General features: G+C 42.9%; 1 protein-coding gene across 8 annotated transcripts in view; it reads right to left on the reverse strand.

Moving 5' to 3' along the window:
• Positions 1-17,291, reverse strand: part of Rprd2 (regulation of nuclear pre-mRNA domain containing 2) — a 65,296-nt gene that overhangs the window by 5,293 nt on the left and 42,712 nt on the right. For 3 of the 8 annotated variants that reach the window (XR_003843676.1, XR_003843675.1, XM_029537241.1), the window contains 4 exons: positions 16,524-16,806; positions 14,006-14,266; positions 11,937-12,137; positions 3,266-5,999 (listed from right to left, as the gene is read on the reverse strand). Coding sequence is in view for 6 of the 8 variants with exons in the window: in XM_029537241.1 (XP_029393101.1) it covers positions 3,266-5,999; positions 11,937-12,137; positions 14,006-14,266; positions 16,524-16,806 (3,479 nt within the window). In the remaining 2 variants the exon portion in view is untranslated. Of the gene's footprint in view, positions 1-3,153; positions 6,000-11,936; positions 12,138-12,691; positions 13,077-13,695; positions 13,708-14,001; positions 14,267-16,523; positions 16,807-17,291 lie in introns of those variants that run through there. The other 5 variants (XM_021195402.2, XM_021195401.2, XM_021195404.2 and 2 more) reach the window with 4 other exon arrangements.

A 17,291-nucleotide genomic window follows, 5' to 3' on the forward strand; every position in this document is an offset into this window, starting at 1 on the left:
TCACACTGAACACGTGAGAATATCAATCCAACATATCTACTTTTTAAAAAAAATTTTTAACAGGTAACCCCACCAGTTAAAAATATGAAGGTGGTGGGGGAGGAGCATTAATTTACAGCCGCTTCAAAAACTAACAGCTGAGGCCTAACTCCATCAACAGGTAATATTAGGACTGAGTGGGTACTCTGCAGTAAGAAAGCTGAGCCTACTCACATGGTCGAGACCAGCCTGCCATACCACACTTCTCATAAACAAGGTTTCTGGGTTCAGAGAGGAGAAAGGTGCTAGTCTGCTCATGATATCTTCCCAGGAATCAAACCAAGTTCTGTTGACACCAGGAAGGCAGAGAGTTGCAAGGAGGGAGCTCCCATCTAAGCTGAATCAACTCTCAGAAAATCCTTCAGGATCCTATTTGACATAGCATCACCGTGGTACTTCTGTGTGGTAATTAGACTATTCATGGAACTCTTTGTGTTTTTACAGTGAGTATCAAGGGCCTTAGTGACAACTACTCACTCTGCTTCATATGACTCATGTCCTTGCTAAGACACACTATGTTGTGCATTCTTTAAAAAATATCTTGTTTATTTATTTTTAAACTTAGGGTGAAATACAAAAGTCAGAGTATGGAAGCGAGTTTAAATCACAGACACAGGAAGAATAAAATCCTTGTTTTATCTTTATGAATACCAGAATGTCTTTTGTTTCACTATATCACATATATACAGTTGTCTTCATTTACTGTTGTAGGAAGATTTCCTTAAAATATCTGACAGCTTCATATAACCCCCACTTCCACCCTGAAACAAACACACTGAAGATCTTGTGGCAAAAACAAAACAAACCCTCTCCCACAGACCCCAAGCCCTGAAGAGCCCGCCCCTGAACTGTACAAAGCCCCTGTCTCGTGGCGGCCACCGTGCTTCCTTAGACACTTATCCTGCGTCAACCTTTCAGAAGCCACATTCCTGACACTTCCCTGCTTTCTTAGAAAATCAAATGGTCAGAGAGCCTTTTCAAGTAAACAGTAGATTTAAGTTTAAATAAGAGCAGTAGAAAGAATTCACATTCTTTTATTCTAGACTGAAAAATACCCCCACTTAATTTCTGAAAAAAAAAAAATCAATTCTGAAAGTCACAATTTCCCCGCCCCCCCCCCCCCTCTTTGATACTTTTTTTTTTTTTTACTAAACAAATGTCATAAGACTCAATATATAACTATATTTCCCTTGCTTTGCTACGCTATACCCAACCCCAAACAAGAGGTCATGATATCATGCATTTTTGTGAGGAGATCTATAGGGCAGAGAGGAAAGGAGAACTGGATCAAACCGGATGTGAATTATGAGGATATCTTGCTGTACCTCACACAGATCACAGCTCCTGGGCTGGGCCAAACAGCCTTTCTTCAGGAAAAAAAAAAAGTGGTTTGCTCTGAGATAGAGGATTGTCTTTGACCACAGGCCGCCCTCCCCTCCATTCAATACCCACCCCACCGAGGAATCCAAAGCACTCCTTTACCTCCATAGAGTTCTGTGTGAACTTGCTGGAATTCCTTCAAAAACTCAACACACTGGTGCAGCACACCTAGCTGGGAGGTCCTCAGCTTGTGCCCCGGTGCAACACACTACCAGAAAACCTAGTGTGCAGTGTCTGCTTCCCAGATACAAAGACAGAAGCACTCCAAGTACCGCGATTGTCTTCCCCTTAGGGATTCGATGCAGAAACACAAACAAACCTTTTAATGCAGGGAAGAAAGCTCTCCCCTCCACAGCAATGACTCAGGCAACTAGCAGTTGACATGGGGTGAGAGGTGGGCACTGAAAACACCAAGATGCTATTTGCTGAGGGCCAACACGGATTCCTCAGGACGCTGCTTTCTCAGTAAAGACAGGGCCAGCAGTACCCACCTGCTTCTAAGACACACCTACATAGAATCATGTAAGTATTCTATACTTACATGATTCTATAGTATCATGTAAGGGTACCATCCAATTGCCTCTGAAACAGCAAGAACAGGATGAATACAGAACTGAGATGGGTGAGAGTAGAAAGAAACTATAAAGACAAAATATTTCCCTTTCTCTAATAGTTAATGTTTGCTGAAAACCACCAGTTAGGCACCATAGTGTCTACTTCAACATTTTACCTACATTCATTATCAATTTAGTCAGAATAACTGAGGGAGAAAAAGTAAGGGAAAGCAGACAAGGGCTTAGAATAGATACAGAGAACCATCAAAATGTTTGCCTTTTCCTTGTTTACAAAGGACAGTTGGTCACATAGCACCACTGAATGGTCTGTCCCTAGGCTTTACATATTGTGATCATTTCCCACTTTAACCTTGGAATTATTATATTCACCTTTTTCTTTCAACAAGAAACTTTTCTTTCCTTTTAAGATAAAATTCCACTATATAGCCCAAGCTGGCCTCACACTTGCCATTCTCTTGTCCCTGCCTCCCAGTGCTGGAGTTGTGTGTCTTACCACATCCAGCAAGAGAAGACTTTTTACTGCACACAATGAAGTTCACACTGCCTCAGAGTCACTGCCTAGTAACAGTTCAGATGAGGCTGCTTAAAAAAGCAAAGAGGAAAGCACTCGGTTTCCACGCCTTTAGAATAAAGCAAATAAACCCGACAGGCCCCAGACTACCCACGTCTCCCTCTGCAAACTCTGGGTCTTCTGCAGAGTAGAAAATACAAAGGGGGGGGGGGAGCTGAGCAGGTTTCAGGAGCTGCTTAGCTGGAGAGGGAAGGGGACAGGGCTCCTCCTAGTGACCACCAGCAAGGCCAAGACCCAAAGAACACCCCAACATTGCACGTTATTACCTGTACTGACCGAAGTTTTATTTCGAATGTAAGTGATCTCTCATAGATGGGATGAAATACTGTTCCCCCCCCCCCCAGCCAAATAATGTGGCTTTGGTTATGTTTACTTGTGTGTGTGTGTATTTTAAAGAAAAAATACAAACAACTTGGGAAAGGCCCTAAGTGTGGAGAGAGGACTGGATAAATAGCAAATTGTTACCATGTATGCTTTCTGAATTTGGAAGGAAGGCCCTTCATTAAAAAAACAAAAACACAAAGCAAAGCAAAAAAAAAAAAAATATATACAAAATTAATAAACAATAAAAAAAGAAACATTAAAAAAAAAAAAAAAAAAATATCAAGAAAGGAAAAACAAATTTAAACAAAAACCCAAACTGCTACTTCCAATGCTCTCTAGACTGTTCAAAATGCCTTCCCCAGATTTCCATCAGTACCTGGGAGGGAAGAATGGGCGTTTTGGTGCAAAGAACGGAGGGCCTCTAACAAAAGGTGGCCTGGGTCTCTTTAAACTGTGGAATGGGTCTCTGCCGAGAAAAGCTTCCCTAGGCCGAAAGTCTGGCCGGGGACTCCGTAAAATCATACCACTCCGGCCGATGGCGTCTCTGTGTGCGGGACCCAAGGGAAGAACACTGCTGCTGGCGTTGCCTCCCCCACCTCCTCCAAGGGCTGGGCCCAGGTGCTCCAGAGGATGGGAAGGCAGGCTCAGGCTCTCTCGTGCACGGCTAAGACCAGGGCCATTGAGGTCCCTGGGTCCTGTGAGCACCCCAAAATGCTCAGCCATGGTCCCTTGAAGGAGGGAACTATGGTCCTTGGGAAAAACTGCCACAGCCCCAGTCACTCCATGCTCTGGCAGTGGTGGAGTTGGGAAAGGTACAACCCCAGAGTGGTCAACAGGGGGTGGAGGCGGGGCTGGAGTAGCAAAGGGGACACCAGTCCCTCCACTGCTAAGTTCCCCCGGAGGTGGAGGAGGGGGGGGTGGAGGGAAAGGGACTCCGCTGTGCTCTCCAGGAGGAGGTGGTGGGCCAGTGTGGGCCAGAGATGCCTCCTTTGTAAAGGGGTTCGAAAGATCCACAGAGGGCAGATGAGTGGGTGCCTCTCGAGAGAAGATACCACCATGATCCTTAGGAGGGGCAGGTGGGGCAGATGACGGCCCCACTGGCTCTCTCTGGAAGGGTGCCCCATGTTCCAAGGGGGATGGGGGGAGATGATGCTCAAATGTTGAATTGAAACTGTTGGAACGAAAGCTGGTGACACTCTCCTGAAATTGGGGTGCCCGCTCCTTGTACGGCGTTGTCTTAAAGCCAGTGAGGCCTCCGCTGCCCCCACCCCCAAGGGATGCCAACTCAGAGGCACTTGAGGGACCATTGTCAAAAGAGCTGCCTGGTGTGCTCAGATCAAACCAACCCACTCTTGACACCTCGCGCCCATGTCCTCTATTCCCCTTCCCAGGAACTCGTATAGACTCTACGGTCTGTATTGGCTCCCCAGACATCCTCCTATTAGCTGCGTTATGATACCCTAGAGTTTCTATAGGGGCCCCCTTTTCTTCTGTGCTGTCAGGCAAGTCTAAACAGGAGGAGGAAACACGAGTTTCTATTCGATAGTGTTCTTCCTGTTGTTGGTCAGTGGTGGGCAAGCTGGGCTGGGTGAGGTTTGACAGACCGACACCATCACTTGAAGTACCCTTGTTGGGGGTCTGGCCAAAATGCTTATCATCTGAGGGCTTGCGTGAGGCGTTTTTAAGCATATTCTTAAACTCAATCGTCGATGTGGTGGAAATCGTGGAGGCCAGGACTTTTTCCACGCCTGCTGTGGGTGGGTGGCCCGCTGGAGCGGCAAGGGTACTCTGTGAAGAGAAAACGGAACGATGTGGGACTGAGTGAGGAGAGTCTGGGTATTGTGTCTGTGGCAACGTGAGATGCCCAGCAGTAGACTGAGACAGGCCACTGTGGTTGGAGTCAGGGGTGAAAAATGAATCATTTTTACTTGGTGATGGTGACCGCTCAGACCCAGGTTCATTCCCTCTTATGCTGAAGGCACCAAATAGCCCAGGGGGAGATGAGAGATGGTCACAGTTCTCACTAGAGTCCAGGAGGGCCCTTACAGATGGAGGGAAGGCAGACTTGACCCCAAACTCTTGGGCCCTGTGGTTGTAACTAGACACGATTGGCTGGTACTCAGTGGCATCAGAAAGCTTGCTTGACTTCAGGATGGATTTGGCTGGTTTCTTCTCTAGATTCATCATGGCAGACGGTGGAGGCCCTGAATACTCAAAATCTCGGTAGTCCTCGTCTGCCTGGAAGGAAGGGTCTGGGAAGAGCTTTTCCTGTGAGGAGTCCATCAGTGATGATGGCCTCTCAACTCCACCAGAAGGCTGCTTATAGGGAGAGTCACTGCCCAGGCCAAATGGTCGATATGTAGATGCAGAATTGGGGAGCTCTTGGGGGTAGCTTTCATCTCTTCCAGGAGGTGGTGACCTTGTACTACTGGGTGTTGAGGAACCGGGGCTGATGATCTTAGACAGCAGGGACATAGTGTCTACGCTGCTGGATGTGGGCTTATCCATCATCTCATCCTGGGTGGGTGTCCCACTCCGTTCATCCCGAACAGGAGTTCCATCGATGCTGTCAACTGAAGTGCTAGTAGGACCACGCTGGAAATCTGAGGCATGGCCCTCTGATGGGGCACTGGATCCCAAGCTGCTCAGGATCGGGATGTTTAAGTTTAAGCCACTGAAACCAGGATTACCTTTCAAGAAGTTGTGGATCTTCATTTCCAGGCTTGGAGAGGTGGATTCTGATTCTGGCTTTGGCTTGGAGACCTCTGAGGATTGGCACATGGCAGCTTCAGTAGGTGGGGCGGCAGGGCTAGGATTGTGGGTACCTGTAAATCCCAAAGAACTGGATGGTAATTTAAACGTAGTGCTTGGGAGCACTGGGCTCTGCCCAACTGATGCCTTGCTTGTGGAAGTCGAAGAGACTTCAGAAGTTGAAGAACTAGGAGAATAGTTGAAGCTTTTGGAAATAAAAGACTGGGTACTGGAGAGCAGACTTCTCCCCTTTACGGCAGAGCCTGTGGTGCTCGCAGGGGAGGGTGTGGTGTTCTGGGAAGTAGCTTCACTGGCTGGCACAGGGTTCGCAGTAACACTCTGAAGTAATGATGACAAGCCTGCAGAAACACAGATTAGAGGGGTTAAAAAGAACAACTACCCACATTATAATGAAAACAAGGCAGGCTTATTAGATATTATCACTCTCTCTGGTGGGAACCAGATAGACTTTAAAATATGAAGTTAAAAGGAATCTAGACTAAACAGGCAGTGCCTAGCTGAGAAAACAAAACCCAAAAACCAACCAAACAAAAAAAACCCCAAACCAAACAGGTCTATTTGTCAGTCTAAGACAGCAAAGCATTCAGACAGTCCCAGAACAGTGCAGATGCAAATCCTGTAATAAAAGGAAACAGGAAAGAGAGGGATTTTTAATGTCAGAATCATTCTCAGCTTAACAAAGCCAAGCAGCAGAGGAAAGGAAACAAGCTCTTCCTAACACAACATTCTAAGCCAGCCAGCATCTGTGTTTGAGCTGTGGAATCTCTCTGAACACAAAAGTATATTCCGCCTTTCCATCTGTAGTTTATGCCAACATGCGAGCATGCACTGTTACTCTCAAGGGGAAAAGAAGGTAAGTGAAACTTCAGTCTGGAATACTTTTTTCAACAAGTTTACCCCTTGCTAGATACAGGCTTTTATTTTGTATGTTGGTGGGTGTTTTGTCCTTATGTATGTCTATGCACCACATGCATTCCTGGTGCCCAAGAAGGCCAGAAAAAGGCATTGGATGCCTAGAACTGGAGTTACCAACAGTTGTAAACTGCTATGAGTGCTGGGAATCAAACCCAAGTCTTCTAGAAGAACAGCCAGTGCTCTTATCCACCACACCATCTCTCTAGTCTCTGGAGCACCTTTCTCTTGAGACAGGGTCTCACTCTTTATCCCTACATTCCTATGGAGACCAGGCTGGCCATAAACTTACGAGAGATCCGCCAGCCTCTGCGCAACCTCCCCTGTTCCCACGCTATGTTTAAAGGTGTGAATCACCACAGCCAGCAACTGGAGTTATTATTATTATTATTATTATTATTTTTTTTTTGGTTTTTCGAGACAGGGTTTCTCTATAGAGTCCCTGGCTGTCCTGGTACTCACTTTGTAGACCAGGCTGGCCTCGAACTCAGAAATCCGGCTGCCTCTGCCTCCCGAGTGCTGGGATTAAAGGCGTGCGCCACCACGCTCAGAATTACTATTTTTTTTTTTTTTTAAAGATTTATTTATTATATGTAAGTACACTGTAGCTGTTCCGAGACACTCCAGAAGAGGGAGTCAGATCTTGTTCAGGATGGTTGTGAGCCACCATGTGGTTGCTGGGATTTGAACTCTGTACCTTCGGAAGAGCAGTAGGGTGCTCTTACCCGCTGAGCCATCTCATCAGCCCTGGAATTACTTTTTAAGGAACATTTTCTTTCTTTTAAAATTCTATTTTTGCCGGGCGGTGGTGGCACATGCCTTTAATCCCAGCACTTGGGAGGCAGAGGCAGGTGGATTTCTGAGTTCCAGGCCAGCCTGGTCTAGAGTGAGTTCCAGGACAGCCAGGGCTATACAGAGAAACCCTGTCTCGAAAAACCAAAACCAAAAAACAAAATTTATTTTTACTGTGTATGAGTTTGTGTATTTGTACATGTGCCACAGCATGCATAGAGTGGTTCCAATACTGAACAAGGTCATCAGGCTTGTGACAAGTGTGTTTATCCACTGAGGCATTTTTGCCCACCTTCTCTCTTTAAAAAAGCATTTTTTTTTCCTATGTGTATGAGTACTGTGTGTGTGTGTGTGTGTTCAGGCTTGGGTATAAGCTGCCATGTGGATGCTGAGAGTCAAACTTGAGTAATAAAAGCAATAAGAGTTCTTTAGTGCTGAGCATCATCTTTCTGGCCCTGTCTTTTTTTGGGGTTAGAAGTTCTTATGTAACCCAGGTTGGCCTCAAATTCCTTATGTAGCTAAAAGTGGCCTTACACTCTAATCCTCTTGGTTCCACTTTCTAAATGCTGGGAGCCCAATGTATAGACTAGTTTGGCTTTGAATTCATGGAGGACCTGCCTGTTTTTATTTGTGTACGTTTATGTAGATGTGGAGGACGGAAAGCATTAGATATTCTAGAGCCACAATAAAGAAAAAAGAGCCAGGTTGTGGTAGCATATGGCTTTAATCCCAATACCCCAGAATTAGAGGCCAGAGAATCTCCATGCATTCAAAGTCAAACTGGTCTACAAAGCATGCTCAAGGTCAGCCAGAACTAGGTAGTTTAGACCTCACCTCAAAAATAAATACATAAAACAAACAAACAAGCCAGAAGAGTGGCTGAAGATGACCCAGCAGTTAAGAGCATTTTCTGCTCTTCCAGAGGGCCCAAATTACTGGTTATTTGTCTTTTTGTGTCTGGCTTACCCTGGTTAACACAATGGTCTCCAGTTACACTCATTTCCCTCCAAATATTGTATCGCTCATCTTCTTTATATGGCTGAATTAAATCCATACGAGCACATGTGCATACTTTAACTATCTGTGGATGGGTATCGAGGCTGGCTCCATTTCTTAACTGCTAAAGGCAACAGAACCTCTGTGGTGTGTTGAGTTCTTCAAATGTAAACTCAAAAGTAAAAGTACCCCAGTCTTACCAGAGCTCCATTTTCAGCATTTCTAGAAAAGTTCATCCTTATTTTCACAGTGGCTAAAATGTTTACAAACCCTCGGCACTGGAAACAAACCTTATTATTATTCTTGTTTTTGTTTGACATGCTTAGGCAAGTACTTTACACTGAGCTACATTCCTGGCTCAGGAGGATCTTTACGACGCAGCCTTGTATACACCCCTTGGTAGTAGTCTAGCACTTCTTCTTTATCCTATACTGGATAAATTACAATACTTCTGCCAGTGTGACCCTTACTGGCTCTACCCTTTTTTTTTTTTTTTTTTTTTTTTTTGGTTTTTCAGGACAGGGTTTCTCCATGTAGTCCTGGCTGTCCTGGAACTCACTTTGTAGACCAGGCTGGNCCTGGCTGTCCTGGAACTCACTTTGTAGACCAGGCTGGCCTCAAACTCAGAAATCCGCCTGCCTCTGCCTCCTGAGTGCTGGGATTAAAGGTGTGCGCCACCACGCCCCGCTTGGGTCTACCCTTTGTGTATTTATTATTTGGGTCAGTCTCACTATATAACCCTGGCTGCCCTAGAACTCACTACATAGATCATGCTGGCTTCAGAGTCAGAGACCCACCTGCCGCTGCTTACTAAGTGCTGGGGTTAAAAGCATGCAGCACCAAGCCTGTCTATTTATTTACTCTGTTTTCTCGAACAGGCATTTGCTACACAGCCTAGGCTAGCCTTGAAATCATAGCAATCCTGACCAAATGCTGAGATTACAGATGTGAGGTATGTAAGACATTTTAAAAAGATACTCAGTATTGTCTCTCAGATACTGTGGGGGACATGTTCTTTCATAGACTACTGCTTTTTCAAAGATAGTTACTGTCAAGTCAGTTCAATGGCTCAATGGCTAAGGCACCCGATGGCAAGCCTGATGACTTGAGTTTAAGGATTCTCAGCATCCACATTGTGGAAGAGAAACAATTTCCACAAGTTGTCCTCTGACCTCCATAAGCATGAAGGCAGATATAACCCGTCCTCTATAAATAAGTGAACTTAAAGAGGCAGCTGTTACTTATACTTTGTAAGACAGAAAATTCTTTTGGTCTTTTCAACATTTTTTTTTTTACCTCAACAAGCTGTGAAGTCTTTTTTTTTTTTTTTTAATTCATTAATAGAACTGTGGATGATAAAAATAAAATATAATTCTAAGACAAAAATGTCTTTAAAAGACAGGGCTTCTCTGTGTAGCCCTGGCTGTCCTCAAACTCCAGAGATCTGCTTGCCCCTTGACTTCTGAGTGCTGGGATTAAAGGCACGCACCACCACCACCTGGACAAAATTTTCTTTCTTGTGAAAAAAAAAAAAATTTAAAACCTTAAAAAACTATACTGTGTGTATATGTGTGATAGAGAACAATTTTAGGGAGCTGGCTCTCTTCTCCACGTGGGTCTCAGGTAGTCTGCTTCGTCAGCAGTGGCCTACCCACTAAGCTATCTTGCTAGCCTCTGTAAGATTTTTGTTTATAGTGTTGGAGTGAACATGAGCATTTATGTTTTAGCATACTGAAAGATTAAGGAAAGTTCCATGGGGCCAGATAGACAGCTCAGTGATTAAGAGCACTGATTTCTCTTCCAGAGGTCCTGAGTTCCATTCCCAGCAACCACATGATGGCTGACAACCATTTGTAATGGAACCCGATGCACTTTTCTGGTGTGTCTTAAGACAGTGACAGCGTACTCACATAAAACAAATAAATAGGTCTTAAAAAAAAAAAAAAGGAAAACTCCACTTTTTCCCCCTTTTTCCCCAATCTCTGTGTAGCCCTGGAACTTGCTCTGTTAACTAGGCTGGTCTTGAGTTCATAGAGAGCTACCTGCCTCTACCTTCCAAGGGCTCCAATTACAGCATGCCACCATACTTGGCTAAGAATTTCACTTCCTAAAAGCAAAAAAGAGATGACAGACTCTATTCTATAAGGAGGTATTTTTTGTGTTTTTATTTCTCATCCTGTCAGAACTAATTTCTTCAAGTGACAAGAAGGACCACATGGAACTATTGTAACAATCTGTAGAGCAAAAATAACTCTATAAATACCGTGCTGCATCTATAGGAGAAACTAATATTAAGTGACTTCAAGATTTTCTGTATCTATAGGATGGCAACAGAAAGTGTGAAGTCAAAAGCATCGAAATCTCTCGAGCTGTACACAATCAAATATTGTAGATTATCATCAATATTTTGCCATAAAAGAGAAAAATACAGTGTACTCATATAAATAAAATAAATCTTTAAAAAAAGATAAAGGAAAATGAAAAAAAAAAAACAAAAACCAAAAAAACAGTAACATCCCACTGCACCATAGGCTAGCCTGTAACTTGGGATCTAGTCTTCTAAGAATTGGGATTACTGGAAACATCAATTCTTTATTGCTAGTTCCAACAGAGAGGGGGTTTCAGAAGATCACTGGATAGTATTTAGTTCTGTAAAATAAAACTCTCTTTGAATGACTACTGAAGAAGCAACAGTAATAGACGGACCCAGAACAGTTCAGGAAGAGAAAGAAGTAGCTATTTATCTGCTCTACTCCTAAGGACAGGGCTCCTTCCCTCACCGCTGCTGATACTGTAGCATAGATACATTTTTGTGGTTGGAGACTATTCTATGCATTATAAGATATTCAATGATATTAGTGCTTAGGAGTTTCTATCCCAGTTGAAACAAACAAAAGTATTTCTAGCTATTGCTAAATGTCACCTAGAAGTCCCTGGCTTTAACAATGATACTGTTTTGGTATTTACAATTAACTACATCATTATACTGAGATGTTTAAGAAGGTTGTGTACGAATCTGGAAAATAAGAATTGAAAGATCAAGTGATTCATGAAAAACTGATGCAGTTGTATGTATAAGACAACAAGCAAAAAAGAGTTTAAATGAGGCACAGACTACAAACAGAAGGGAGAAAACAAGATACATATATAGGTTATGTTCGATGTAGGTTATATATTAAAACTCAACACACACACTACCCTGCACTAAGGGCTAGGGTTAATGTAAGCCCCAGTAGTACCCTGCTGTAGGATAGAGTATTATTAGCAAACCAAGAAGTCTGGCTTCTAGTCTCAGTGCATCACACAGCAGACAAACACATTAACCAACCACAGCACCGCATGAGCTTGGTCTCCTTACCTGAATGGGGAGGGTATTACTAGATAATATTTAGAGTCAGTTTTAGTGTTGACATTTTCAATTCTATAATTGCTACCTCATAAATGATAAGTATAAAGACAGTAATGAATTAACTGAACTGTACATTTCATGACTTTGGATTCCTCTGAGTTAGAATTCAAGGTGACCCTGGAGACAAACATTTACAATTCAAGTCCTCTGGCACATGTCAGTTTACCTTGGAGTGCAGGGGCTGACTGTGCCTGGGTTTTAGAAAGAGCAGAGAGAATGCTCTCTGGGGTGATCTCCACCTTTGACAGGATATTTGCCAGAGGGTTGTGAGATGGGGTTGTGGCAGGTGCAGGCGTTTTCAGGCCACTGCTGAGGTTGCTGGGACTGGTAGGAGTTCCTGGAGAAGGTCTTGATGCAGAACTGACCCCTGGTGGCAGAAAGATGAACTCAAGAAAATGCAATACTCAATTCATGACACTTTCCAGTCAATGAAAGATTGTTTAATAGTAATTCTGGTGACTGATCCACAAATAGTGCCCATTTTGACACATACAAAGAAAAACATCTGAAAATATGAACTGTTGTTTCTGTTTGGAATATTCTTAAAACAAACAAGCACTATGTTATTTTCATGCACATTCCTTGGTTTTCAGAGCGGCAACCTGCTTCTGCACCCATGGTGCTCAGTGAATGCAGCAGGACGACAGGATCAGAGGCACTACCAATGCAGAGCGCCGTCACCACACGTCTATGGGAGTGGCAAGGGTTTTTCTCTTACACAGTATTTAAAGTGACATTATACAAATAAACTCCTTTACACTTTTACACTTCAAAACAGTAAAGAGGTAAATGTAGACACAAGAAAAACATTTGATTTCTTAAAATATGACCAAACCACTATAACAAATGTTTTACAAATAAATATAAATGAACAAATGAAAAAAATCTTTAATTAAAACATAGATATTATCTTCTCAAGATTGAACATGACAATGGAAAAGGTTAGGAACAATTAAATTTCCAACACTAGGTATATAAAATAGTATACTCTTGGATAACAATTTAAAAAGCTACATGCTACCTTTTGGTTTTGTGTTTTTTAAACAGGGACTCACAATATACCCCAGGCTGGCCTTTAATTCTTATTCTCCCTGCTTGGCTTCCTCAGTACTCATGGTCCAGATGGCAGCACATCTAGTACACATGCTGATTACAATACCATGGGCAGGGCCCAGATGAGATAAAATGTTTTTTCTGTCTGTCCTTCTGCACCTGCCTGTGCAGTACAGTCCTACTATCACTACTGCTAGTATGTGGATGATGGGGGTTGGAGGAGAGTTTTGAGGAGTCACATCTCTCCTGCCACCTTTACACGGATCCGGGAGACTGAATGCAGGTCTCATCAGGTTTGCATGGCAAGGACTTCAGTATTCTTTATAAAATGAAAAGCTGAAAACATAGTAATGTCTAATAACAAGAATTACCATATACTACAACAGCCATTAAAGTTGATGTCCATGACTTTTCTTTTGTGTGGTACATGCACAGTTATACACTCCCACATTGTGTGAACCTGGAGAACAAAATGACACCGTGCGCCTTCCTTCCTCTGTCACGATCTAATTTGGGAGGTTATGTCAATCACTGAATCTGGCACTTCAAGTTTCTGCTAGACTGGCTGTTACTCCCCAGTATCTACCAGTCGGTACTCACTCTCAACAGTGGAGTTACAGGCACACACAGCTAAGCCTGGTTGTTGTATGGGTGCTGGCAATCTAAGCTCAGGCCCTCATGCTTATGAAATCAAGCACTTCACTCATGGAACCATCTCCCTACCCATCTCCATCATTTTTGTCCAGAAAGGGCTTCACATAGCCCAGGCTATCTGTGAACTCCTCATATCCTGCCTCTTTTCCCAAGTGCTGAGATTACAGGTGTGCGCCACCACAACCAGCTGTTTAAATGAATATTTAATAACTAAAAACTTGTCATACATACTTAAGTTTTAAATAAATTGATTTAAAGATAATATAGGTAATGTTTCAATTATTAAAAGAAAAAGTATTCTAAATATCTAATCTTTCAAATGCACATACATGTATATACATAGGTGGTTTTCTTTGGTGTAGTAAGATTATTTTTTGGCTTTTCTATGGTGTCTATCCATTTTTAATGTATTTTTAATGAAAAGATTGTACTAATTTCACCACCACCACCAACAAAAAAAACCCACTTTGATGGTTCAATTAAAAAAGACGGACACCAGTGGTCTAGCATCGTCACTGGCTCACTTACCCGTGCTTTTCATGACTGACGTTAGGCTGCTAAGGATGGAACTGATCTTTGCCAGATCCACATTTGCCAGGTTTGGCAAAACCAAAGTTGGGGAAGGGGACAGAAGTGAAGTGTTCAGAGGCTTCGGGGCAGGCGGAGCTGCTGTCGTGGGCACAGACGGAGGGGCACACGGTGAGGCTTTCGAGACACTTTCTGTTGACTTGGTGGGCACACCAGTGGAGACAGCGGGTTTCTCCACAGGTTTTTCTTTCCTGTCCTCCACTGTTTGAACAAAAAAAGGTGATAATTTTAGGACATAATATTTCCTAATTTGAGGGCACAAAGCTCTACACCACTCAGTTTCATGCCTCAAAACAAAACAAACCAGTTCCTACCAGCCATATTCAGCAGCTCACACCTGAAAACCCCAACGTCATGGGGCAGATGCCCTCTGATATGCATACACATGTATTCACATAGATGTACACTCATACATATAAAGAAATATAAGATGAAGAAGATCAGTCTATATAGTTTATGACCATTCTCACCAATTAACTGCATCTTACTTTTTAATGATTCTCTTGTATTTTATGATTGATATAGTACTAAATATAAATATCTATCTTTCCCCAACAAGAGGGAGACACCACGGAGGGAGATGAGGATGTTCAGGGAGAAAAAGAAAAGAAAGCAGCAGCCCCTTAAATTCTTGACAACATATTTTTTTTTTAAGATTTATTTATTTATTATATGTAAGTACACTGTAGCTATCTTCAGACACGCCAGAAGAGGGCGTCAGATCTTGTTACGGATGGTTATGGAGCCATCACGTGGTTGCTGGGATTTGAAGTCTGGACCTTCTGAAGAACAGTCGGGTGCTCTTACCCACTGAGTCATCTCGCCAGCCCCGACAACATATTTTTACTTGCTATTTATTTGTACTGTTTTATGGAGATGGTGTTTGCCAAGGTATTCTCTTTTTTTTTTTCCCATGAAGAACTTTCTCAGTCACAACTCCATACACACTATTATTATTATTATTATTATTATTATTATATTATTTTGTTTCTACAAGTTGTTCAACTGTGAGTATAATGGACACTATTTTTCAAAATTATTTTATGTATATGGGTAATTTTGTCTGTCTGTATGACTGTGTACCATGTGTATGCAATGCCCCAAGATTTCAGAAGACGGCATCAGATTCCCTGGAAGTGGACTGACAGACAGCAGAGGGCTGCCACTGAGTGCTGGAGCCTGGAAGAACAGCCAGTGTTCCTAGGCACTCATTTGAAACTGCAAGGTTTCAAGTCTTAAAAACTTTGGTTGGGGGCTGGACCACAAAGAGACGGCTCAGCCATTAAGAGCACTGACTGCTCTTCCAAAGGTCCTGATTTCAAATTCCAGCAACCACATGGTGGCTCATAACCATCTGTAATGAGATCTGATGTCTTCTTCTGGAGTGTCTGAAGACAGCAACAGTGTACTTACATATAATAATTAAAAAATCTTTAAAAAAATAAAAAAAACTTTGGTTGGATTGTCCCCCTCCCCCCCTTTTTTTTTGCTGGGGAATATCACAAGGTCGGGGGGGGGGGAACAGTGGACAGGGACCTAGGGAACTGGGAAGTATGATCCAGGTCATAATGTGAAATTTCCAAATAATCAATAAAAATATTGTGTGTAAAAAAACAAAAAACAACTTTAGACTATACTCCTTTTACTACTTTAAAGGACACAGTGCGTAGTTTATTTAATTCAACAGAAGACAAAGATTTTTTTTTTTTAAGATTTATTTATTTATTATTATATGTAAGTACACTGTAGCTGTCTTCAGACACTCCAGAAGAGGGCGTCAGGTCTTGTTACGGATGGTTGTGAGCCACCATGTGGTTGCTGGGATTTGAACTCCTGACCTTTGGAAGAACAGTCGGGTGCTCTTACCCACTGAGCCATCTCACCAGCCCCAAGACAAAGAATTTAATAAGAACAATTATAAAAGTGTAGATGCCAGATAAAAATCAATTCAGGTTAGTTGTGAAAAGGTAGTTAATAAATTGCAGCTTTAGAGTTCTTTTTATTTAAATTATTTTTTGATTTATCTCTGTATGTGTATTTTGCCTATATTCACATGTGCATTTTGCCTGGTGTCCAAGGTTACAAGAGAATGTCAGATCCCTTGGCACTGGAGTCACAGGCAGTTGTGGGTGCGGGGCACTGAACTTGGGTCCTTTGCAGACTGGCAAGTGCTCCTAACTGCTGAGCCATGTATTCATACTAGTCACATTAACAAACAAAAAACACTTTAATGTTACAAATTCTAGTATTATAATTTATTCAATATATCTAAACTACCTTTATTCTGCACTGTATAGAAATAAAATCATTTCTGAGCACTGGCACACTGCCTGTGACAGGCCCTGGTCGGGTCTCCAGCACTGAGGAAGACTGCAGTGAGATACCTTTACCTGCTCTGTGTGCGGATCAAGTAGGGACAACACACAATAAGCTACTTAGTAACCATAGCAGGCCTTACCAATGATTTTTGATCCATCATCTTCCACATCTGAGAGTTCCATGTCTTCCACATCACGGTTATCTGTCACAGGATCGGGTGTGGCAGATTTGTCACTCTCCATGGCTGGTGACTGGGATTCTTCACCTCCCATGCCCTGGAATGGAGACTCAGAACCAGTTGGGGAAGGAGCATCCATACTTGGAGAGGGGACTGGTGATTCCTCAGGATCAGGAAGGGTTGACTTCAATTGATCCAACTTCTTCTTTAAGTTGTTTACTCGGTTAGCGAAGGTTTTGTAAGCCTGAGAGAGAGAGAGAGAGAGAGAGAGAGAGAGAGAGAGAGAGAGAGAGAATGAGAACGAATTGCTTATTTCCGTGACGTGAGGAACACCCACCCAGGCATCATCTGACAAGACTTGCACAAAGCCAGAACATCACAGAGCAGCCTTGGGCATCTAGTGCTTAGTGACTACTACTACCCACGACTGTTAGAGATCTCTTAAAAGTTTACTGTGTACATGTGTATGATGGATGTGGGTGTGCAGGCCATGACATGTATATGGAAGTCACAAGAAAACTAGGGTAAGTTCTTTTCTTCCATCTTTAAGCAGGCTCCAAGGATCAAACTCAAGTCTCAACAGGCTTGTATGCCAAGTGCTATGTATGTGCTGAAACTTTGCTTAATTCAATAGAAATGCTGTATCAGCCGGGCGTGGTGGCGCACGCCTTTAATCCCAGCACTTGGGAGGCAGAGGCAGGCGGATTTCTGAGTTCGAGGCCAGCCTGG

This window comes from Mus pahari, chromosome 4, assembly GCF_900095145.1.
Source record: "Mus pahari chromosome 4, PAHARI_EIJ_v1.1, whole genome shotgun sequence".
Lineage (NCBI taxonomy): Eukaryota > Metazoa > Chordata > Mammalia > Rodentia > Muridae > Mus > Mus pahari.